The sequence below is a fragment of the Lampetra planeri genome, chromosome 2, assembly GCF_965212315.1.
Source record: "Lampetra planeri chromosome 2, kcLamPlan1.2.h2, whole genome shotgun sequence".
In the NCBI taxonomy this organism is placed as follows: domain Eukaryota; kingdom Metazoa; phylum Chordata; class Hyperoartia; order Petromyzontiformes; family Petromyzontidae; genus Lampetra; species Lampetra planeri.
Genome location: NC_136108.1, coordinates 30,916,674 through 30,943,417, shown reverse-complemented (window position 1 = coordinate 30,943,417; position 26,744 = coordinate 30,916,674). Strand labels below are relative to the sequence as shown.

The window sequence follows — 26,744 nt, the reverse complement described above, 5'->3', positions numbered from 1 at the left end:
AATCACGACTGGCTTCATCAGGCGGCAGCCAGACTTGTGGAGAAGTCCTCCTGTTTCGTTCCTTAAATCGAGGGATCGCTCAGTAGGCGAGCCAAGGTGTGAGCTCCAGGATAATACAGGCCCCTCGCTCCAGCCGAGTATATAATATTAAGATCTGTCGTCGTACGTTTCATGACCGTCATTGTTCCCCGCAAGTGCTCGCGATTTAAAAGCAGCGAGGTTAAAGCTTTTTTTTATGTTGGGGAGTGGGGGGGCGGTTAATATTTTTTTTACATTTTCAGTAAATATTTTTTTTGGTTAGAATGGCAGAAACATCTCACGAGAGAGACAGCGACGAGTGATTATTATTATTATAAAGAAATTATTGGAACACTTAAGATTATGAAAACACCCCTATCCCCCCCCCCCCCGCCCAGTTTTTGAACAGGAATCTGCCCACAAGCACACGAGTTTCATTAACCCTCTAACACGCGTTTCATGTACCCCCTTACTCGCGTTTCATGGACCCTCTAACACGCATTTCATGTACCCCCTAACACGTGTTTCATGGACCCCCCTAACACGCGTTAACATTCACACACACACACACACGCGTACGCACCACACATCCTGTAACATATACACACACACACGCAGAACATACACACAGAGGAGATTCGATATTTCCAATCCCGGCTTGGCCGAGGCATAGCAATGGGCAAGTGCTGTCTGTGTGTGCCTGTTTAAGTGGGCCTATGGGGGTGGTGGTGCCCTGCAAGCAACGGGTGCTGCCTTTTAAAAACTAAGCTGACCTAGGGCTGTCCAACGGCATTTTCCTATTATTGCTTGTGATGGCTGTCACGCATATATCACGTGTACGCACACAGGGGATACGACTCAGAGTGCTGTTAGCGAGCACCTACCTATGAAGGCCAGAACGGTACACGAGGGGGTGGGTGGCCAGCCACACGCCCGGCCGCCTTTGTCTCCCTCGTGGCTGAGACTCCGTAGCGGGGGTGTCGGGGGTGCCCAGATAATCGCCACCGGTGCTGGGCCCCGCGCTCGGGAATCGAACCCGGGACGCCTGGTTCGTAGGGCAGCGCAGCTCAGCGCACTAACTGCGACACTGCCTCTCCCCCCCCCCCCCCCACCACCCCCCCCCCCCCTCTCTATAACGACTTGCACACTCACACTCACACGCACATCCAGGGACACTCAATGCCACACACGCACACGGACAGACGCGGGGGAAATTCACGCACGAACACGCGGCCTGGAGAGAGTGTATTCCCATTTACTCGAGGTACACGGGTCCCGGGAAACAGAGAGGACAAACAAGAGACGCACAGAAATAAAGGCACAAGCTTGACGTTCTCATCGTCTTTCCCCCGAACCACCACCAATTTGTCCCGCCCTCCAGATAATTAATCTACGTAATTATCCTACTTGCTGCGTTATCCCCACCCACCCACCCACCCCTCCTCTCTCTCTCTCCCTCCTCCCCCGCAAGAAAAGCTGCCGTCTGCTCTACGCCTCCCTGCAAGGCGATGGTGGCTCTGAAGCGCACAATCTTTGAGTGATCCACCAACCCCCTGCCTCCGAGCCGCTGGTTGACAGGCGCGCACCCACACTACACCTGGGCATGAGTTAACCCATGCCCCTACACTCAGGCAAGAGCAGCGGGCAGCATTGATGATCCAGTTCCATTGTGGCTGGAGCCGGTGGTGGTGTTTGTATCTCTTCGTGGTGGTAGTGGTGGTAGTGTTGGTAATGATGACGGTGGTAAAAGTAGCGATTGTGGTGGTGATGATGATGTGAGTGATGGTGGTGGTGGCATGTTTGTGGTGGTTAATGGTGGTAGTCATGATGAGGATGGTTGTGATGGTGACGGTGTTGGTGGTTATGATGAGGAGGGTTGTGATGGTGAAGGTGTTTGCATGTTCCCGGTAGTGATTGTGGTGATGGGAGTCATGGTGGTGGTGTCTTGGTGCTGGTGCTTTCGCTGCTGGTTTTGGTGGCGATCGTGGTGATGTTGGTCTAGCTGGCAGTGTTGGTGATGGTGTTTGTGGTGGTGTGATTTGTGGTGGTGGTGGTGTTGTTGATGATGTTGTTCCTGGTGGTGGAGTTGGTGGTGTTTGTGGTGGAGTTTGTGGTGGTGGTGTTGTTGATACTGATCTTGGTGGCGGTGCTGGTGGTGTTTGTGGTGATGGTGGTCTAGGTGGAGGTGTTGGTGGTGGTGGTGTTTGTGGCGGTGGCGGTGGTGTCGTTGATGCTGATCTTGGTGGTGGTAGTGTTTGTGGTGGTGGTGTCGTTGATGCTGATCTTGGTGGTGGTGATGGTGGTGCAGGCGTCCCATCTAGGCGTAGATCTCCTGCGTGGGAGCGATCTGGTAGTCCCCGTTGGTCTGCGGGGGTTTGTTGGGGTCCAGCGCGTAGCTCCCCGTGTCCTTTTTGCGGATGCGGTGGACGAGGAAGGCGACGAGCAGCGCCGCCATCACCACGCCGACCGCTCCCCCCGCGATCACCGCTGCCACACAGAGAACAGGCGCTCGTTACAGCAGGGGCACGTGGTACAACACAGGGTACAGCACGTGACACAGCAGGGGCACGTGGTACAACACAGGGTACAGCACGTGACACATCAGGGGCACGGGGTACAACACAGGGTACAGCACGTGACGCAGCAGGGACACAGGGTACAACACGGGGTACAGCACGTGACACAGCAGGGGCACGTGGTACAACACAGGGTACAGCACGTGACGCAGCAGGGGCACGGGGTACAACAAAGGGTACAGCACGTGACGCAGCAGGGACACGGGGTACAACACAGGGTACAGCACGTGACGCAGCAGGGGCACGTGGTACAACACAGGGTACAGCACGTGACGCAGCAGGGACACGGGGTACAACAAGGGGTACAGCACGTGACGCAGCAGGGGCACGTGGTACAACACAGGGTACAGCACGTGACACAGCAGGGGCACGGGGTACAACACAGGGTACAGCACGTGACACAGCAGGGGCACGTGGTACAACACAGGGTACAGCACGTGACGCAGCAGGGGCACGGGGTACAACACAGGGTACAGCACGTGACACAGCAGGGGCACGTGGTACAACACAGGGTACAGCACGTGACACAGCAGGGGCACGGGGTACAACACAGGGTACAGCACGTGACACAGCAGGGGCACGTGGTACAACACAGGGTACAGCACGTGACGCAGCAGGGGCACGTGGTACAACACAGGGTACAGCACGTGACACAGCAGGGGCACGTGGTACAACACAGGGTACAGCACGTGACACAGCAGGGGCACGTGGTACAACACAGGGTACAGCACGTGACACAACAGGGGCACGTGGTACAACACGGGGTACAGCACGTGACACAGCAGGGGCACGTGGTACAACACAGGGTACAGCACGTGACACAGCAGGGGCACGTGGTACAACACAGGGTACAGCACGTGACACAACAGGGGCACGTGGTACAACACGGGGTACAGCACGTGACACAGCAGGGGCACGTGGTACAACACAGGGTACAGCACGTGACACAGCAGGGGCACGTGGTACAACACAGGGTACAGCACGTGACACAACAGGGGCACGTGGTACAACACGGGGTACAGCACGTGACGCAGCAGGGGCACGGGGTACAACACAGGGTACAGCACGTGACACAGCAGGGGCACGTGGTACAACACAGGGTACAGCACGTGACACAGCAGGGGCACGTGGTACAACACAGGGTACAGCACGTGACACAGCAGGGGCACGTGGTACAACACAGGGTACAGCACGTGACACAGCAGGGGCACGTGGTACAACACAGGGTACAGCACGTGACACAACAGGGGCACGTGGTACAACACGGGGTACAGCACGTGACACAGCAGGGGCACGTGGTACAACACAGGGTACAGCACGTGACACAGCAGGGGCACGTGGTACAACACAGGGTACAGCACGTGACGCAGCAGGGGCACGTGGTACAACACAGGGTACAGCACGTGACACAGCAGGGGCACGTGGTACAACACAGGGTACAGCACGTGACGCAGCAGGGGCACGTGGTACAACACAGGGTACAGCACGTGACACAGCAGGGGCACGTGGTACAACACAGGGTACAGCACGTGACACAGCAGGGGCACGTGGTACAACACGGGGTACAGCACGTGACACAGCAGGGGCACGTGGTACAACACAGGGTACAGCACGTGACACAGCAGGGGCACGTGGTACAACACAGGGTACAGCACGTGACACAGCAGGGGCACGTGGTACAACACAGGGTACAGCACGTGACACAGCAGGGGCACGTGGTACAACACAGGGTACAGCACGTGACACAACAGGGGCACGTGGTACAACACGGGGTACAGCACGTGACACAGCAGGGGCACGTGGTACAACACAGGGTACAGCACGTGACACAGCAGGGGCACGTGGTACAACACAGGGTACAGCACGTGACGCAGCAGGGGCACGTGGTACAACACAGGGTACAGCACGTGACGCAGCAGGGGCACGTGGTACAACACAGGGTACAGCACGTGACACAGCAGGGGCACGTGGTACAACACAGGGTACAGCACGTGACACAGCAGGGGCACGTGGTACAACACGGGGTACAGCACGTGACACAGCAGGGGCACGTGGTACAACACAGGGTACAGCACGTGACGCAGCAGGGGCACGTGGTACAACACAGGGTACAGCACGTGACACAGCAGGGGCACGTGGTACAACACAGGGTACAGCACGTGACACAGCAGGGGCACGTGGTACAACACGGGGTACAGCACGTGACACAGCAGGGGCACGTGGTACAACGGAGGGTACAGCACGTGACGCAGCAGGGGCACGTGGTACAACACAGGGTACAGCACGTGACGCAGCAGGGGCACGTGGTACAACGGAGGGTACAGCACGTGACACAGCAGGGGCACGTGGTACAACACGGGGTACAGCACGTGACACAGCAGGGGCACGTGGTACAACACGGGGTACAGCACGTGACGCAGCAGGGGCACGTGGTACAACACGGGGTACAGCACGTGACACAGCAGGGGCACGTGGTACAACACAGGGTACAGCACGTGACGCAGCAGGGGCACGTGGTACAACGGAGGGTACAGCACGTGACGCAGCAGGGGCACGTGGTACAACGGAGGGTACAGCACGTGACGCAGCAGGGGCACGTGGTACAACACAGGGTACAGCACGTGACGCAGCAGGGGCACGTGGTACAACGGAGGGTACAGCACGTGACGCAGCAGGGGCACGTGGTACAACACGGGGTACAGCACGTGACACAGCAGGGGCACGTGGTACAACACGGGGTACAGCACGTGACGCAGCAGGGGCACGTGGTACAACACGGGGTACAGCACGTGACACAGCAGGGGCACGTGGTACAACACGGGGTACAGCACGTGACGCAGCAGGGGCACGTGGTACAACACGGGGTACAGCACGTGACACAGCAGGGGCACGTGGTACAACACAGGGTACAGCACGTGACGCAGCAGGGGCACGTGGTACAACGGAGGGTACAGCACGTGACGCAGCAGGGGCACGTGGTACAACGGAGGGTACAGCACGTGACGCAGCAGGGGCACGTGGTACAACACAGGGTACAGCACGTGACGCAGCAGGGGCACGTGGTACAACGGAGGGTACAGCACGTGACGCAGCAGGGGCACGTGGTACAACACGGGGTACAGCACGTGACACAGCAGGGGCACGTGGTACAACACGGGGTACAGCACGTGACGCAGCAGGGGCACGTGGTACAACACGGGGTACAGCACGTGACACAGCAGGGGCACGTGGTACAACACGGGGTACAGCACGTGACGCAGCAGGGGCACGTGGTACAACACGGGGTACAGCACGTGACACAGCAGGGGCACGTGGTACAACACAGGGTACAGCACGTGACGCAGCAGGGGCACGTGGTACAACGGAGGGTACAGCACGTGACGCAGCAGGGGCACGTGGTACAACGGAGGGTACAGCACGTGACGCAGCAGGGGCACGTGGTACAACACAGGGTACAGCACGTGACGCAGCAGGGGCACGTGGTACAACGGAGGGTACAGCACGTGACGCAGCAGGGGCACGTGGTACAACACGGGGTACAGCACGTGACACAACAGGGGCACGTGGTACAACACAGGGTACAGCACGTGACGCAGCAGGGGCACGTGGTACAACACGGGGTACAGCACGTGACACAGCAGCGTCACGGGGCCCACGGCTCCGATGTTGGTGGCATGGCGGTCGCACTGCACGGTGCTGGGCTGACTCACCGGCCAGAACCTCCGTCTTCTCGAAGGGGCTGTCGTTCACCGCCGCGCTTGCGGTGGCCGGCATGTCGGGAGGTCCCCTCGGACCTTCCTTGACCTCTTCTTTGTGGACGGGGATGATGGGCGATTCCTCCACCATGGGAGGCTGACCCATGCGGCCGTGACCTTTGCCCACGTGGCCGTTCACGTTGCTGCTGGAGCTGCCGGTGGTGGTGGCGGCGGCGGCGACGTCACTCTCTGTGCTTCCATCTGCTGGGACCGGCGATGGGCTCGGGGCGTCCGCCGCCTGGTGAGAGGGTGGGTGGGCGAGTGAATGGGTGGGTGAGTGAGTGGGTGAGTGAGTGGGTGGGCGAGTGAGTGGGTGGGTGAGTGAGTGGGTGGGCGAGTGGATGGGTGGGTGAGTGAGTGGGTGGGTGTGTGTGTGAATGGGTGGGTGAGTGAGTGAGTGGGTGGGTGTGTGTGTGAATGGGTGGGTGGGTGGGTGAGTGAGTGGGTGGGTGAGTGTGTGTGGGTTGGTGATTGTGTGCGTGTGTGTGTGAATGAGATGGTGGGTGAATGAGTGGGTGGGTGAGTGGATGCGTGAGTGTGTAAACTCAGATTAATGAATGAATGCAAACCACTGCTCGTTAACTACAAACATCCAAAGGTTGCAAACACCCAAATAACAAACACTACATTTTTTAGTTCTGCTGCTGCTGCTGGCAGTGGTGCACAAGAACAATAAACAACAACAACAACAACTTTAAACATTCATCAACAAAACTGTGCGTCGCCTTAAAATAAAAAAACCCTACATAACAGGTGACGTTTCGCGCATTGACCCGTCTTTATAGCACATAGATTGACGACTGAGCTAGTATGCTACGTGAAAGGGCCATTGCCCGGAACGTCGCCTATTATATATGTTTACGTTTAATGCCACGGCGTTTACTAACCACCCCTGTGCAGGTGTGCACGTGGCTGTGTGCAGGTGCACACCTGTAGAGGTGTGTATGCAATCGCGTGCAATTACGCAGGTGTGTGTATGTGCGTTTGTACGATTGTATGTAAAGGCAAAAATCCCCCGTGTAGCCTTTGCCAGACTGTTGGGGCAAGTGCTGTTAGCGAGTACCTACGAAGGTAGGTAAGGCACACGAGGGGGTGCTGTGGCCAATGCCTACGCCGGGGCTGCCTTTGTCTCCCCAGTGCTGATGTTTACACACTGCACCAGGTACTCATTTGAGGCTGAGTCGACCTAGGGGAGGGCCCAGGACCGGTTCAGATAATCGTCACCAGTGTTGGCCGTGAGCGGGAATCGAACTCGGGTCGCCACCACTTCCCCCACATGCACACACAAACACACACAGACACACACACATACACAGACACACACAGACACACACAGACACACACAAACACAGAGACACACAAACACACACACAGACACATAAACACACACAGACACACACACACACAGGCACACACAGACATACACAAACACACACAGACACACACAGACACACACACACACACAGCCACACACAGACATACACAAACACACACAGACACACAGACATACACAGACACACAGACACACACACAGACATACACACACAAACACAGACACACACAGACACACACAAACACAGACACACACACACACACAGACACACACACACAGACACACAAACACACACACACAAACACACACACACAAACACAGACACACAGACACGTGCCCCCACCACCGCACCTGCGTCGTCGCTGCCTCCGCGCTCGTGGCCCCCCCCTGCACGTCTCCTGCCGCACCCTGGGGGGGTGAGGAGCCGGGCTGCTCGTGGGGGGACGTGGGCTGCTCGTTCTCGTCCGTGGGGGCCTCGGACGGCACCATGGGGCCCGAGGTCGCGGGGCCCGAGGTCACGGAGCCCGGGGTCACGGAGTCCGAGGTCACGGAGCCTGGGGTCACGGAGCCCGAGGTCACGGGGCCTGGGGTCACGGACGCCGACTCGGTGAACGTCGTCGTGGCGCCTGGCGGTGGAGACGGAGGCGACAAACAAGTTGGCGACGACAACAACAACGACAACAACAACAACAACGATGACAACAACAACAACAACAACGATGACAACAACAACGACAACAACAACAACGATGACGACAACAACAACAACAACGACGACGACGATTGTCGTGGTGTTTTTTCTCTCCTCGCCCCCGCAGGCTCACCGAGTCTCGTGACTCAATGCCCAGGAGGGTCCTGCCCGAAGCTTTCGCCCCTTGCTCTATCCCGTGGCCCCCGATCGACGATTGCTACGGACATGTTCCAGATGAGAGGGACTTGCGGCGTGCAATTATTTTTTAAACTCGTCACATCTAAACGATATAAACTATTCAAAACTAAACTATTTAACACGTAGGCTTTCGCGAACAACAGCATCCGTGTTATAGTTTTTTGGGGTTAGATCGCGTAAATATATAAATGTGTCGCTGTACTAGTAACGAGTTGGCATGTTCTGTTTACGCGACTGACCTTACTCATTGGCTGTGTCGGGTGGTGGCGGGTTTAAGCTCACGTGTATTTATATTTGCGCGATCCAACCCAAACAACCTATAATACGAACTCAACTATGTTTCATTTGACCAGGTGAGGGCCACTGAGCTATACGGCTCTTCATCAGAAGCGACCCGGCCACCGCAAACGATAGCCCAACGAAGTGGCTCGTCGTCACGTGGACATCTGTAGCGGCCAAGCAATCTGAAACGCACGTTCGTGCCAAATGTGGACCGTGACACTGGCACGCAACGAGCCTCCTCCGGCGAATGCCGCCCACGGGATCTTCAACATCCCAACTTTGAAGCGGACGGCGCGTGGAGGCGTTCATTTGGTTCCTCCCCTCCCCTCACTCCCTCCCCCCCTCCCTGCAGAAGGTGGTGGCCCCCGATAATAGACCAATGGTGAAAACACCACCATCACCACCATCATCATCATCACCACCACCACTACCACCATCATCATCACCATCATCATCACCACCATCATCATCACCATCATCACCACCACCACCACCATCACCACCACCACCATCACCACCACCATCACCACCACCATCACCACCATCACCACCACCACCATCACCACCATCACCATCACCACCACCATCACCACCACCATCACCACCATCGCTGTGCTGTCAAATCCCTCGCGATGGTTTCTAATGTGCGGCGTGGTGAGGATCACTGGGCCAGTGCGTGGCGGCTCTCAGCCTGCGGTTTGTCTGCTGCTGATGATTAACAAATGGGACGCAACGCGATTAACGCAACAAAATTGTTGCTGACGTATTGGTGGTGGTCGTGGTGGTCGTGGGTAGATGATGAGTGAGCGGATGACGCATTGTCTCGCGAGCACAGATTTTGTTTTAATGGCTGTGTTTATATTTTTGCATTCTCTATCATCCACCAATTCTATTCCGGCCGCGCTATCGGTTTCATGTCAAGCAGAAGGCATGCACGCGTACAGACAAAGACAAAGGAGCCCCCCCCTGTATAGACTTTAACAGACTGTAGGGGCAAGTGCTGTTAGCGAGCAGCACCTATGAAGGCCGGAACGTCACACCACGGGTGGGGGGGAGGGTCAGCACAACGCCCGACCGCCTTTGTCTCCCCAGTAGCGATGCTGACATCCCACCAGGTACTCGTTTGAGGCCGAGTCGACCTAGGGGAGGCCCCGGAGCGGTTCAGATAATCGTCACCGGTGTTGACCGTGAGCGGGAATCGAACCCGTAGCGCAGCGCGCTAACCGCTACACTACCGCTACACACACACAGATAGCCACAGACACACACACAGACAGCCACAGACACACACACAGTCACAGAGTCACACACACAGACAGCCACAGACACACACACAGACAGCCACAGACACACACACACAGACAGCCACAGACACACACATAGACAGCCACAGACACACACACAGACAGTCACATAGTCACACACACAGACAGCCACACACACACACACACAGACAGCCACAGACACACACACACACAGACAGTCACATAGTCACACACACAGACAGCCACACACACACACAGACAGCCACAGAGTCACACACACAGACAGCCACAGAGTCACACAGACAGCCACACAGACACACACACAGACAGTCACAGACACACACACAGACAGCCACAGACACACACACAGACAGTCACAGACACACACACAGACAGTCACACACACACACACAGACATCCACAGACACACACACACACAGTCACAGAGTCACACACACAGACAGCCACAGACACACACACAGACATTCACATAGTCACACAGACAGCCACAGACACACACACAGACAGTCACATAGTCACACACACAGACAGCCACATAGTCACACAGACAGTCACAGAGTCACACACACAGACAGCCACAGACACACACACAGACAGTCACAGACACACACACAGACAGTCACATAGTCATACACACAGACAGCCACAGACACACACATAGACAGTCACAGACACACACACAGACAGCCACAGACAGTCACAGACACACACACAGACAGTCGCAGACACACACATACAGGCAGTCGCAGATACAGAGTCACACACGCACCACACACAGACACACGCAGACAGACAGTCGCAGACAGAGTCACATACGCACAACACACAGACACACACAGGCAGACACACAGTCGCAGACACAGAGTCACACACACGCACAACACACAGCGTGAGCGTGAGAGAGTGACAGAGAGAGAGAGAGGTGGTGTTGGTGGGGGGGTATCAGCCTGGCGTGAACTCGCTGGGAACAGCGCGTCACATTCCTTCGCCATGAGCCTTCTCGCTTCTCACACGAAGAGCGCCAGACGCCCGCCCCTGCACCGCAGGAACCACCACCACCACCACCGTCTCCCCCACACCCTCAGTGCCGCGACGGGAGATCGGGAAGGGCCGAATTGGTGCTGGGAACGCAACGAACTTGGGCTGCGTTCACCCAGGAAGAGCTTCACGGTTGATCGGATTCCTCCAGTCTAAATAAATATTGTGATGCTGAGTCTCACCACCAAATGCACAACGCCTAGTTTCTCCATATATGTTTATCCGCATTAAATAACAGAAAATATATGATTTGAAGCTTTCGTGAGTGCAGGAATTACTCTTTGGTTCTTTCGGTAAAGTCACGTAGAAAGAGAATATAGTACAGTGAACATGACAACGTTCGCCCGACGTTGGGCCGACCTTGCGCTCGTGGGTTAGAACTGTTGAACCAAGCGAGGAGCAATGTTGATCCAACGTTTCGTTCTAGATTTGAAGCTTTCGTGACTGTAAGGATTCATACTCTTAGTTATTTCGGTAAAGTCACGTAGGTCAAAAAAATGAAATTAAAATTAATGAAAATAAAATAAAAATCACGACGTTTCGGATGCAGCAAATCTGGCTGTGACGGTCCCACCTGATGACGGAGACTTGTGTTGCCTACGTGACTTTACCGAAAGAACTAAGAGTACCAACGTTTCGTGTTGACCCAAGTCATCGTCGTTCGGGAGGCCGACATCGCTCGCCTAGAACAAGAATCCGGCTGAATGATGTTGGTCAGTGACGATTAACTGACACAACTCCTGGGGCCCTCCCCTAGCTCGACTCAGCCTCAAATGAGTTCCTGGGGCGATGTGTGTAAACATCCTCACCAGGGAGACAAAGGCGGCCGGGCGTGGTGCTGGTTATCCATCCCCCCGTGTGACTTTACGGCCTTCATAGGTACTACTCGCTAGCTGCACTTGCCCCAATAGACTGGTCAAGGCTAAATGGGGGATCTTTGTCTGTGTGTGTGTGTGTGTTTTTGAAAATCTATCTCCGTGTGTTTTTTTATTTAATCGAGCCACGATTTATTATTTTATAATAATCCTTGTTGACTCTGGGCAAGCAGAGAAAGAACGAGCAGAGAAACTTTGTAAGAAGGGAAAATATACACGGCTCATGGACATCACCCACCCACGCCCCCCACGGCGCTTCCAACCCCCCCTCCCTCCTCCTGCACAGACACTGGGCATGCGAATTCGGGTTCAGACGGCGATGGAAATAATAAAAATAACAACAACAATTATGAAGGGCCGTTGCCTGAAACGTCGCCTATTATATTTATACTTATTTTCAGACCACAGTTTTGTTTTTGACGAATGTGAGGACCAGTCTGACAGTAGAATTTGACGATGACGATGTGAGCGTTGGTGGATGGTGAGAATATCATTGATGGATGATGATGCTAAGGATGTTTAAAGTTTATCCCCCAAAAAATGAAACACATTCGTCAAGTTGTTTGTTGTTGTTTGTGCACCACTGCAGCAGCATCACCAAAGAATGTCTAATAAAACATGTTTAACTGCGCCACCACCACACGGTATCTTCCTCCTCGCTCTCGCAGAGAGAGAGAGAGAGAGGACGACTCAGAGAGAGAGAGAGAAAGGACGACTCAGAGAGAGAGAGGACTCAGAGAGAGAGAACGACTCAGAGAGAGAGTGGGAGGACGACTCACGGATAGAGAGAAAACGACTCAGAGAGAGAGAAAACGACTGAGAGAGAGGACGACTCAGAGAGAGAGAAGACGACTCAGATAGAGAGAGAGAACGACTCAGAGAGAGAGGACGACTCAGAGAGAGAGAACGACTCAGAGAGAGAAGACGACTCAGAGAGAGAGGACGACTCAGAGAGAAGATGACTCAGAGAGAGAGAGGACGACTCAGAGAGAGAGAGGACGACTCAGAGAGAGAGAACGACTCAGAGAGAGAGGACGACTCAGAGAGAGAGAACGACTCAGAGAGAGGACGACTCAGAGAGAGGACGACTCAGAGAGAGAGGACGACTCAGAGAGAGAGAGAACGACTCAGAGAGAGAGGACGACTCAGAGAGAGAGGACGACTCAGAGAGAGAGAGAACAACTCAGAGAGAGAGAGAACGACTCAGAGAGAGGACGACTCAGAGAGAGAGGACGACTCAGAGAGAGAGAGAACGACTCAGAGAGAGAAGACGACTCAGAGAGAGAACGACTCAGAGAGAGAGGACGACTCAGAGAGACAGGACGACTCAGAGCGAGAGAACGACTCAGATAGAGGATGACAGAGAGAGAGGACGACTCAGAGAGAGAGGACGACTCAGAGAGAGAAGACGACTCAGAGAGAGAGAGAGAGGACGACTCAGAGAGAAGACGACTCAGAGAGAGAGAGGACGACTCAGAGAGAGAACGACTCAGAGAGAGGATGACTCAGAGAGAGGACGACTCAGAGAGAGAGGACGACTCAGAGAGACAGGACGACTCAGAGCGAGAGAACGACTCAGATAGAGGATGACAGAGAGAGAGGATGACAGAGAGAGAGGACGACTCAGAGAGAGAGGACGACTCAGAGAGGACGACTCAGAGAGAGAGAGAGGACGACTCAGAGAGAGAGAGGACGACTCAGAAGCGCTCGGAGGAGGTTCCTTACGCCGACAATGTATGTACTGTATGTTGGACTTCTTTCGCACCATACGTAACCAGCCGTGCTAATCGGATGTGCAGGGAAAGGGCAGCAAACTGAACACAAGAAGCACTTCCTACACCAAGGTAGCCGAGCAGGGTTCAGGGACAATTCAGGAGGGAGAAAATGTTTGAAGAGCCGTGGGCATGAAGAAGTGCAAACGCTTAACAATTTTTTGTTACATTTTTATTTAAAGCTCTCGTGACTGCAGGGATTCATATTCTCGGTTCTTTCGGTAAAGTCACGTAGAAGGGAAATAATAAAATAATAAAAATATAAAACAATAAAATTCTCACGACGTTTCGACTGTAACACAAGCAATCATCATCAGGTGTGAAATTTTTATTATTATTTTATTTGCATTCTACGTGACTTTACCGAAAGAGCCAAGAATATTTTTTGTTACTAAAACAATTTTTTTTATTTTACCATGTAAGGTCCACTGAGCTCTTTCACTCTTTTTCAGAAGCTACCTGGTCACAGATGATAGCCCAACGAAGCGGCTTATCCCGTGGAAATTGATAGCAGCCAAATGCACGATCATTCTGGATGTTTAGGGAAAAACCCGAGTAGACCCGGACACAAAACCCACGCGACCACGGGGGGTGGAGGGGGGGAGGAGAGACACGCAAATTCCAAAATATACAGCAGCAGGCGTTAGGGTCGGGATGGAACCTCCGACCTCCTGCATACCGGGCGTGAGAGTCAACATCTCTCCACCGCGGCTCCCGCGAAGACGTTTAGTTTTTCACGCAGATGAGTCACCTGATCCGAACTCATCGGAGTCATCTTCGTCGTCCTTGCCCGCTTGGCCGCCAACGCCGGAGCCCTCCTCGTCGTCGATGAAGATGTCCGAGGCCTGGGCCGACGCCGTCTCCTGTGAAGTCACAGACAGAAACCACGCGGGCGCAGGCAACGGGTTCAGTGACGGAGAGAGCGAGTTTTCGATTCGGTGCCACGCTTCGCGGAGCGGCGGTGTGTCCACGGGTGAAGAGGGGGGGGGCAGAACGGCGCAATGCTCGCGGCGAAACAAAGAGGGGTGGGGTGGCTGGCTGGGAGAGTGCGCAAAGAAGAGTGGAGAGAGAGATTGATAGATAGATAGAGAGACTTTTGACTTTTAAACAACTTTTATTGCCGCCAGCAGCAAAAGCACTGGAGGCGATTTCGACATGAAATGCACAAAGTCACCAGCAAACAAATGAAAATATCAACGCTACAAATCCACGCGCTGTGGCGCTAAAAGCACCGCGCACAACACGAAAGAAAAGTCACGTGGTGGTGGTGGTTGTGGTGGTGGTCATCGCGCACGCCACGGTGACGAGCGAGCGCTTCAGAAGGTGAACACGACGAGATAGATGGAGATATAGATGGAGATAGAGATGGAGAGAGGCAAGCACGTGCGCGCTTGTGATTCGACTGGGAGCCTGAAGAGGAGCCGCTGTTTTCAGAGAACGCGCGCCTCCTGAAAGAACCATGAGACCCGTCGAGGCTTTTTCCTGGCTAAACCCAGCGTGATAATACACACACGTGTCATAGAATTCAATCACGATGGGATAGCAGTCTCTGATGTGTATTAGTCGAAGGGAGCGGTGAAATTGCGAGTGGCGTGCGCTGGCTTCGCCGTTGGCTACGTGCCGAGCGAAATCAGTCCATGGCACAGGAGGTGCACACGAGAGTACCAACACAGCCGAGTCTCTTGAAGCCTTCACCGACTGTTGGGAGGGCAAGTGCTGCTGGCGAGCGCCTCGTGAAGGCCGGCAAGGCACACATGGGCAGCACCCCCGACCGCCTTTGTCTCCCCACACACCGCCACCAAGGGACGAAAGAGAGACCTGGGGTGTCGCGCAGCGAGGAGTGCTGCACTCTGCCGATATTGATCATCATCGTGAACATCACCAACGTCAGCCATCGTCTATACACTGCCAGATGACGCCCCCCCCCCTGCCCTGCCCCCCAATACATCGTGTCGCCGCACGCGGGCAGATCAAATGCACGACCGCTCCATCACGGGTCCGCCTCCGTTTGGCTGTCAGGTCCGTCACCAGTCTCGGCCATTTGGCGATCGTTCCACCGCGAGAGGCCGTTCTCGCTCGAGGCGTCGCCGGTCAACGTGACGGACAGATGTTTGGCCCTGCACGTGATCACTCGGCATACGTAAAGTGGGTTTTCAATGGAATCTGGAGCATACGACAACGCAACCTCCGTCTCGTTGAAATAAAATACAATCGGGTTCGTGGCGCATGTCGGCTTACCACTGCGCCACTGCTTCTCACGTTCCCACACAGACACAGATCCCCCGTATAGCCTGCAGAGATTGTTTAGACAAGTGCTGTACACACACACACATACATTCACACACATTCATTCACACACAACCCATACGAAGATAAATAGCCCCCGTATAGCCTTAACAGACTGTTGGGGCAAGTGCTGTTAGCGAGCATCTATGAAGGCCGGCACGGCACACGAGGGGGTGGGTGGCCAGCACCACGCCCGGTCGCCTTTGTCTCCCAGTGACGATGTTTACACACCGCGCCAGCTACTCATTTGAGGCTGATTCGACATGGGGGAGACCCAGGACCGGTTCAGGTAATCGTCACTGGCGTTGGCCGTGAGTGGGAATCAGTGGCTGGGTTCGAAGCGCAGCGCGCTAACCGCTACACTACATACACACACATTCATACATACACACATTCATACGCACATACATACATACACACATACATTTATACACACACACATTCATACGCACATAACCATACACACATACATTCATACGTACACACACACAATCATACACACTAATACACAGATTCACAAAGACACACATTCTCACACGCGCGCAGTCTTTTGCCTGTAACAGGGCTCGCTACACCCACTTCAACAAACACACCACCCACACGACGCATATTGCTCAAGCAAAAAAAATATGTATTGCCAACTCCCCCCCCCCCCCAACATTTATTTTAATAGTTTTCATTACCAGTTCACAAACACAAACCGGCTACGCTCATAGCCGCGGTCCATGAAGAACCACGTCTGTTCGTTCCTGCGCTGTGTATTATAATAAAATAAAAACAACCTCTCTCCACCCGTGTCCCCGAGGCTACTTGCGTACACGACCAGCAGAGGAATTCCCTTTCACGCCCCAGGGCCGTTTGCGTCTGTAGCCGCCTGTTCAATCACGCGCCCGCATCTCGCCCGCAAGTCCACCTGCACGGAGTCGATATTCCACACTATATTATTATTATTTTCTTTGGTGTATGTTATATTCATCTGGTTTCTGTATATATATACACCGGTTATAGTTTTTTTCCAAATAAAGTACAGTCCATTGTCAAGCCACTGCGTGATGGATGATGGCTCGCACGCTCGCCCAGCCATGGGCGGGCATCGTTTGACCATACTTCACCACACCGGTCCCGGAATGGGGTGGGTGTCTGTGCGTAACGTGCGGTTAGCAGCGCCCTGCGCTACGAACCCGGCGTCCCCGAGTTCGATTCCCGCTCGGGGCCACGAGCACCAGTGACGAGTATCTGAACCGGTCGTGGGACTCCCCGAGGTCGACTCAGCCTCAAACGAGTACAGTGTAATCATCGCCACTAGGGAGACAAAGGCGGCCGGGCGTCGTTCCGACCACGCCATTCCCTCGTGTGCCGCGCCGGCCTTCATAGCTGCTCGTTAGCAGCACTTGCCCCAACAGTCTGTCAAGGCTATGCGCGGTGGGGGGGGGGGTCTTTGTATTTGTCTTGCTGAAGGGTGGGCAGGCAAGCGAGGGCAGGACCAGTTCAGATGACGATCACTCACCAACCCCCCCCCCCCCCCGACTGATGCGAGCTCCCCATCGCACCACGAGTCAACTCGGGTGACCCGGCTGCATTTGGCAGTGCCCCCCCTCACCCATTTGCAACCTCCGCCCATAAAATAAATAAATAAGTATATTGGGTGGTGGGGGGGGCGCGCTGCTGACGTGTCGGGAAATGACCCTTTGGTTAAGAGCAGAGAGAAGGGAGGGTGGGGTGGGCAGAGATGGGGGTGCGTGGGGTGGACAGAGGTGAGGGTGGGTGGGGTGGACAGAGGTGAGGGTGGGTGGGTGGGATGGGCAGAGGTGAGGGTGGGTGGGGTGGGCAGAGGAGAGGGTGGGTGGGGTGGGGTGGGCAGAGGGGAGGGTGGGTGGGGTGTGCAGAGGTCAGGGTGGCTGCCTGGCTGGTAGCGGAGGTTGCATCGTGCACTGCGTCGGGTTTCTGAGCAAACCGGGGGGGACACTTCAATGAAGTTGGTCAGCGGTAGGCGAGCGGAATCCAGGACCGGTTGCGACATCGATCGCCACTGACGCTTATCGTGGCCGGGAATCGAACTCGGGCGGCATTGCCTCCACAGCACAGTGCGCTAACCACCGCGCCACCGCTCCCGATGTCACCGAACGATCGTCGGGTTCATCCGTCATGAAAAAACTAAGACTCCAACTTCGCTCCCTTCTGGAATTATTTTCACTCCGCTCCGCCTTTCAGGGCTCGCCCTCGTTTCCACGTTATCCCGCTTCCCTGCTGCACGCGTGCACGTTCAGCCAAGCCGCGCTAATCGTCGGTGCGAGAGGGTAAGCATAAATAAACGCAACGGGTAAAGCAGTTCGAAAGGAAATGAGTGTTCGAGCAGATGCCTGCAATTGTTGATCTCACCAAATGTGAAAATAAAAAATGCATCATTTTAATCTTGACTGAAAGCTTTCGTGACTGCAGGAATTCGTATTCTTTTGGGTCTTTCGGTAAAGTCACGTAGATAGGTAAAAAATGTTTTAATAAAAGTATACAGCTATCGTGCTGTGACGGTTCCACCTGAAGACGGAAGCTTGTGTTGCCTCCGAAACGTCGTGATTTTTATTTTACTTTTATTAATTTAAATTTTTTTACCTACGTGACTTTACCGAAAAAACCTAAGAATATGAATCCTTGCAGTCACGAAAGCTTCAAATCTAGAATCACGTAGATAGGTTCAAAGAAAATAACAAAAAAATACGTTTTGATCACAACACAAGCGATCGTCATGATGATGATCGCTTGTGTCGTGATCGAAACGTCGTAGTTTTTTGTTACGTTTTGTTATTTTCTTCGAACCTATCTACGTGACTTTACCGAAATCTTAAAGTCACCTCGCGAGCCTTCGGATGCCTCTGGCAAATATCCACCGGCCGGTGGTCCGTCCATTGATCCACGCTGCGTGGATCGATGGCATCGCGATCAACACATCCAGGGGTGGTGCCGAGACAAACGACTTCGCTCAAAATAACGCGCGGACGACTGCGTCCGTCTCCCCAAAGCGACCACGCCGCTGCCCCCACCCTCCCCCAGAAGAGCGTCCGATTCTAAACGTGCGGTGATACGACGCGGGGGAAGGAGGGAGCCTGGGGGAGGGGGGGAGCTGAGTAGGTCGGGGAGAGAGCTCGGTGGGAGGGAGGCGAGGAGGGAGGGAGGTGAGGGAGCTAGGGAGCGAGGGAGCTTGGAGGCAGGCAGTCAACAGCCACCTGAGCTGACACCTGTTGGGCGAGGTATACAAACAAATCCACGCCGCCTCGCGGGCAGGAAGGGAGTGCCACCACCGCCTCTCCCCCCTCCTCCTCCTCCTCTGTGTTTGTGTAATCGGCGTGACGGCACAGGACACGGCGCAGACGTGACAATGGTTCCAGCAGGTGACGGGGATGTGCACGGCACAGTGATGGATAACCCAGTGCGCACGGCCAGCCAACGTTGGCCCCACGTTGGTTAATGTCGGCCAGGCGGCACACCGCGGCGTCTCCACCCCAGTCGAACACCACAACAAACTGCAGCTGCAGCAGGGGCACGAGGCGCGGCCACGTGGCTTCCAAGTTGTCTTCGATAATCATCATTGCATTGGGGTCGCTATTGTGTTGCTAACCGTCCCGAATTCACCGGGAGGGTCTACCGGAATTGGCATTGATTTCCCCGTGACTTTTAAAGACAATCCGAGAGAATGTGCGAATTGGATATGTTTACAATATTATTTCATAATAATGTGGTTTTTTTCTATATCTCGGAATAGTTTCAGTCCGAGTTGGCAACCCCAGCTCCCCGTCAGATCGGGGAACCGCACCTCCTACACCGCAGCTGGGACTCTGCTCAGGATGTTGGGGGTGAGTGCTGTCTAGCCAGCGCCTATTCAGGCCGGCACGGCACGGCGCACGATAGAATAGGGGGGGGGTGTCGATACGGATTGAGAATATGTATTTTTTACTGGAGGAATCCGATGAGCTATAAAGCTCTTTTTCACAAATGTCCAATACCACGCCCGGCCGCCGTTGTCTTACAAAGTTTTTTTTTTACAGACCGCACCGGGTACTCGGTTAAGGCTGAGCCAACTTAAGAGAGTCATATGACAAGTGCCGGATTATCATTGATCGTAGCAAAAGTAGCTACAACACATGCAGTAGCTACATCTGTAGTAGCTACTACATGTGTAGTAGTAGCTACTACATATGTAGTAGCTACTACATATGTAGCTACTACAAATGTAGTAGGTACGGGCCCCGCACTTTCAAGGGCCCCGCGCTAAATGCTTTCAAGCTATCAATTCCGGTTCAGTGATTCCGCACTTGCTCTATTACTATAGTACTATACCGCCTTCAACTTTTATGAACGACTGGGTGTTTAAGGTTAGCGATTTCTCGTATGGTCTGGCCGTTTTGCAAATGAAAAAATACAATTACTTTACTATGCAAGTTAAAAAGTTATTTTAATATTTCTAATTTTTTTCTTTCACGTAGGGCCCCTTTATAACATTTGCTGCAGGCCCCGCGCCAGCTGATTCCGGCACTGCCCAGGACCAGGTGTAGAAGTGCGTCACCGATGTTGGCTGCGAGCGGGATTCGAACCCGGGCGGGCCGGGTGTGCATCGCGGCGCGCGCGAGCCGCTATGAAGGCAAAGATCACCCATAGAGCCTCGACAAACGTTTGGGGCAAGTGCTGTTGAGCGAGCACCTCCACTCGCACACACATCAGCTTGCAACCTACTTGCTGCACAGCTACGCACTGGAATCTAACTGCACATTCCACTGAGCCTGGCCTTTTAATCGAACCGTAACGACGCAAGCTATGCGGTCATTAACGCGAGAACCCACGCTTCCAATCCACTCAGAGTGAGGTCTCGTGCCGCGCCTGGTGCGATCTCTGATCCACTGATTGTTCCCCCCCACCCGACCCCTCATCAATAGATGATCTCAGCTGTGAAGAAGAGCCATTGCCCGAAACGTCGCCTACGGTATATTCTCCTTCCACATCGACGAACGCGTCTTTTTGCTGTGTGTTGCGTGTGCCCCCGTGCGTGCGCGCGCGCGTGTCACGCACGGGATGGATTGCCAGTGTAGGAAGTGGAGGAAATGACGGGTTCGAGACTCGACGCAGGCTTTACCCAGCACCTCCCCACCTCCCTCCACCCCCACCAGGAGCCCGACCCCAAGTCTGAGCTCGCAAGGCGATGTTTAAATAAGACATCGATGCCAATGCAAACAGCGCTGATATTAAAATGAAAAAAAAAATTGGGAACTGGTTGAAGTATGTGGTGAAACGCCGGTTTGGATTAAACGAAATAATTAAATAAAGGCAGTACATTAAACGCCACGTGCAGCTCACGGGGCAAGAATTTCAGAAATCTTGACTCGGGAGAGGTGAGGAGGGGGAGGAGGTAGACGGTGGGGGGGGGGAGAGACGGGAGAGAGACGTGGGAGAGACGGGGGAGAGATACGGTAGGGAGGAGAGGGGAGATACGGTAGGGAGGAGAGAGAGGGAAAAGATACGTGAAGGGAGGGAAGGGGAGAGAGAGGAGGAGGAGGATAAGAATAAAGAGAAATAAAAAAAATTGAAGTAGAAGAGGGGATTGGGTGTGGAGAGGGGGAGTGTGGTTGCAGCAACAAAATTGTAGCGGCGATATTAAAAAGAAAACGCGAAGTGAAACTCCGAAAGTTGGAGGGGGACGCAAGCACAGACAGACACGGAGGGAGGCGGAGAGACCCCGGGTCTACAGTCTTGCGCCGATAAAAGTTCCACTCGTTGCCTCCGTTGCATCATTCGGGACTGAATTAACTGGAAACTAGCTGAAGGAAGCGTAAACATTTGTCGTGGAGTGAAGAATTCGAGGAATTGTCGCGTGTGTGTATTCAATTCTCCAAGCCACTCGTGATTTCTGACCGTAACCTACAGCACTCGACAGAGACAGAACACGGCACAATGAAGAGAAAAAAAACACAAACACGGACGGAGAGGCGAATACCCACAAACTGACCCACCTACCCATAAACCTACTCAAGCACACAGCCGCCTACACACCCACCAGTATATATCCACTCACCTATAAACGTCCGCAACCTCCTGCCCACTTTTCCACCCAGGTACCCGCCCTCCTACCCACGTACCCACCAATATATCCACTCACCTACCAAAAGAATGTACCCACCCACCCTCCGAGGCAACTTACCCGCAAACTTACTCACACACCAAACCGCCCTACCCACCTACCACATACCTCGACACACGGGCTTTCACATAGACCCATAAAGACTCACATACTTCCTCAGACACCCAGATATTTACTAGACATACAGAGAGAGCCGGAGCTAAGCAGACTAACACAGACACACACAGACTTACGCACAGACATATAGCTAGTTCGATTTACACAGACACCCACAGCCTTACACAGACACCCACAGACTTAAACAAAGACCCATAGCTAGTTAGCTTTACACAGAGACCCACAGACTTACACAGAGACCAATAGCTAGGTAGATTTACACAGAGACCCACAGACTTACACAGACACCCACAGACTTACACAGATACCAATAGCTAGTTAAATTTACACAGACACCCACAGACTTACACGGACACCCACAGACTTACACAAAGACTCATAGCTAGTTAGATTTACACAGAGACCCACAGACTTGCACAGAGACCCATAGCTAGTTAGATTTACACAGAGACCCACAGACTTGCACACAGACACATAGCTAGTTAGATTTACACAGACACCGACAGACTTACACAGAGACCCATAGCTAGATAGCTTTAAACAGATACCCACAGACTTACACAGCGACCCACAGACTGACACAGAGACCCACGGACGTACACAGAGACCCACAGACTGACACAGAGACCCACAGACTGACACAGAGACCCACAGACTGACACAGAGACCCACGGACGTACACAGAGACCCACAGACTTAGACAGAGACCCACAAACTTACACAGAGACCCACAGACTGACACAGAGACCCACAGACGTACACAGAGACCCACAGACTGACACAGAGACCCACAGACGTACACAGAGACCCACAGACTGACACAGAGACCCACAGACGTACACAGAGACCCACAGACTGACACAGAGACCCACAGACTTACACAGAGACCCACAGACTGACACAGAGACCCACAGACGTACACAGAGACCCACAGACTGACACAGAGACCCACAGACGTACACAGAGACCCACAGACTTACACAGAGACCCACAGACTTACACAGAGACCCACAGACTTACACACAGACCCATATCTAGTTAGATTTACACAGAGACTCACTGATTTACACAGAGACCCACAGCCGTACACAGAGACCCACAGACGTACACAGGGACCCACAGACTTACACACAGACCCACAGACTTACACAGAGACCCATAGACTCACACAGAGACCCACAGACTTACACAGAGACCCATAGACTCACACAGAGACCCACAGACGTACACAGAGACCCACACACGTACACAGAGAACCACAGAGACCCACAGACGTACACAGAGACCCACAGACTGACACAGAGACCCACAGACGTACACAGAGACCCACAGAGACCCACAGACGTACACAGACACCTATATATTCTCTCACTGAGTGACGGGGGGAGGGGTGTTCAGTAAAGCTGGGCGCGGCAGCTATAAAGGCTCCCAGCCAACTGCTGATAGTGGCAGGGTGCACTGTGACCGCCTTAAACCCCAGGGTTCAACTCGGAACACGAGCAGATGGTGAGCATCTCTCCCCACCCCCTTCACCCTCACCACCCCTAAACCATCTGGACCCCACACCACCTCTGCTCGGACCCAGTAGACCTGGGGGCAAGTGTAGTTAGAGAGCGCCGTACTTGTTAGTTTAGCTTTGGAGCACTCGGTATAAAGGTCATCGGGAGAGATAGCTCTGCGTGTATGGGGTCTTGATGCATGTCCTTCTGTAAGCCTGCCTGGCTACGGGTCTCTGTGTACGTCGAGCTCGCAATGTACATCTATGAAATATTACACATGTACATATGTACACGTGTGTGTGTGTGTATATGTATACACATTTATATATATATAAGTCTATGAGTCTGTGAGTCTCGATGCAAGTCTGAAGGGGTTCGAGACATCCCCCACCCCAACCATCCCCGCTGCTCCCACTACTATACAGCGTGGTGGTGAGGTATGGTGATGGTGGTGAGGTATGGTGATGGTGGTGAGGTATGATGAGGCAACCTCCTGCGACTTGGCACACGCATTCATCCAGTTCACCCAGCAGCGGATTGAGCAACTGCTACACTGCCCCCCCCCCCAAAAACGTCTTCAAACTAAACCCGAAGTCTTACATCTGACACCGTGACTTCGAAATGCGTTACCCCCCCCCCACCCCCCGGGGCCCGGGTCGGTCGCCCCAATGCGCCGTACCCTAGGGACGGCACTGCCCGTACATCTCTCTCTCTCTTTCTCTCTGCTCGATGTGCCATCGCCATTACCAGCGTCATCGCCAACATCTGCACGCGTTCTGTTCGTGGATAACCGTTGCCTCTGACCCAGCCACGTGGGTGCAGCTGCCCAGGGGGCAGGTCGCTGTTCATCGTTTACCGTCCAACCCCGAATGTCATCACTGACACCGTCTGAATTTATGGACGCGAAATGAAGATTTCCGTCCCGTTTTCGTTCGTTTGTTTATGTTGATTGTTGTAGCCGCGATGATGTTTACACGCTGTGGTTTTTCGCACCCCCCCCCCCTCTCCCGCGCCCTCTTCGTTGTGTTACATATATGCAGCGTGTATAAATTTCGATTGAAAGCTTTCGTGACTGCATGGATTCATATTCTTGGTTCTTTCGATAAAGTCACGTAGAAGGGAAATAATAAAATAATAAAAGGAAAACTTAATAATTTATTTTTCTTATTGTTTTATTTTTATTATTTTATTATTTCCCTTCTACGTGACTTTACCGAAAGAACCAAGAATATGCAGCGTGTATTTTCGTGATGATTTTCGATTTTATTTCACTGCGCGGTGGCGTGTGGTTGAGTGGTGGGGAACGCTGGTTTAGATTGCTACCAAACTTGGCACAACTGAGTTTCCTTCCAGGCCACGGCTCACATCAGTGGCTGGGCTGTGTCTCAAACACGCAGCTGACCAGCGTGGCGAAGTATGTCAAACAACCCACGTGACCAACGTGGCCTTCACCCAGCGAGTTTAATAATTGACATCTTCAACTGCGCAGATTTCACATTGCAGACGACGATCATCATTAGGTAATCACGGAATGCTTCCAGAATCATCAACTACCAATGGGACTTTCATCATGATGATCATCATCAACAATCGCCGTCGGTCACGTGGGGCCGCTAAAACGAGTACCGACAGGTGACGCCCGTCGCGCCGCTCTGTGCAGGCACGTCACCCGTGCGTTATACCCCACGGATGTACCTGGCCCCGGCACTGGGAATGTCGAATGTCCGGAACCGTACACTCATGTTTTACTTTTTGTCCCCCTTTTTAATGGACACGACAAAGACAAAGGCACGCGCGATGTTTTTGTTCCCCCCCCCCCTCTCTCTCTCTGTTAACACAAGAATGGCGGCGGTGCAAATAACAACGCTCCAGGCCTCGAGGTCTCGAGGTCTCGAGGTCGAGTCCCTTGCTAAATGATTGCGCCCAACGTGGGGGCCACTTCGACGGGGTCACTCGCGGACTCGAAGTGACCCCAAATAAAAATATCCTTCCCCCCACCACCTCCTCTCTCTCTCCTCTCTCTCCTTCTCTCTCCTTCGCACGTCATCACAGGCATTGTATAGTGCGGGGCAATTTAAGATTTTTTTACGGCCGCATCCGTTTAATGATCTCTTTCTCTTCTTCCGTTAAGTCCGCACGTCCCCTCTGTTTTCCCTTTTTTTGGCATTTATTTTTTGTCAAACGCTCTTTCCAACAACACCACGCGTCGAACGCGCGTTTACGCATCGACTCCGTCCATCCCGTCCCATCCATCCATTCGTGCGTCTGTTTCGTCCGTTTGTCCGTCCACAACGCGGCTGGGGCGGAAATGGGGAGTGCATCACAAGAAGTCTCGTACAGACGATCCTGATAATTACGACACTCCGGTGAGAAGCTGTTCCGCCAGTCGGGGACTCACCCTTGAGCAATCCCGACACTTTGCAGCAGACAGAGCCGTCCCTAGGGTACGGCCGATATCGGGGCGACTGCCCTGGGCCCCGGGCTCTGTGGAGGGGGGGTGGTGCACTTTGACGGTTTAGTTTGAAGTTGTCGGGGCGGGTGGGGGGTGCACCCCCCTATGGACGGGCCTAGCGTTAGACTCTGGCGCAGAGGTCGCAACCAGGTACCCGATACCCGTACCCTACCCGATACCCGGCTACCCGTACCCGGCCGGGTACAGGTACGGGTAGCCGTTTGCGACCCTAGTGCGGCCGGGTACGGGTACGGGTAAAGAATCAAAACCCCTTTGCGACCTCTGCTCTGGCGTGAGGTTGTGTTGCCAGCAGCAACTGACGCGAGAACATCACGAACGAGTCGTCTCCCACTCGGGTGTGAAGTTGTGTTCCGAGGCCCCGGGGGTGCGAACTCGGGACAACCCACGTGTCCCGCCGCCCACGTGGTCACCTCGCACGCTT

The 26,744-nt window shown here is 53.9% G+C and overlaps 1 protein-coding gene across 1 annotated transcript in view; it reads right to left on the bottom strand.

The window, feature by feature from the left end:
* Positions 1-2,029: 2,029 nt before the first annotated feature.
* LOC144731690 (uncharacterized) overlaps positions 2,030-26,744 on the bottom strand; it is a 67,211-nt gene continuing 42,496 nt past the window's right edge. The window contains exons 2-5 of the mRNA XM_078612870.1: positions 14,576-14,687; positions 8,034-8,308; positions 6,305-6,587; positions 2,030-2,505 (exon numbers count right to left, since the gene is read on the bottom strand). Of these exons, the coding sequence (XP_078468996.1) occupies positions 2,336-2,505; positions 6,305-6,587; positions 8,034-8,308; positions 14,576-14,687 (840 nt within the window). The 3' untranslated portion in view covers positions 2,030-2,335. The remainder of the gene's footprint in view (positions 2,506-6,304; positions 6,588-8,033; positions 8,309-14,575; positions 14,688-26,744) is intronic.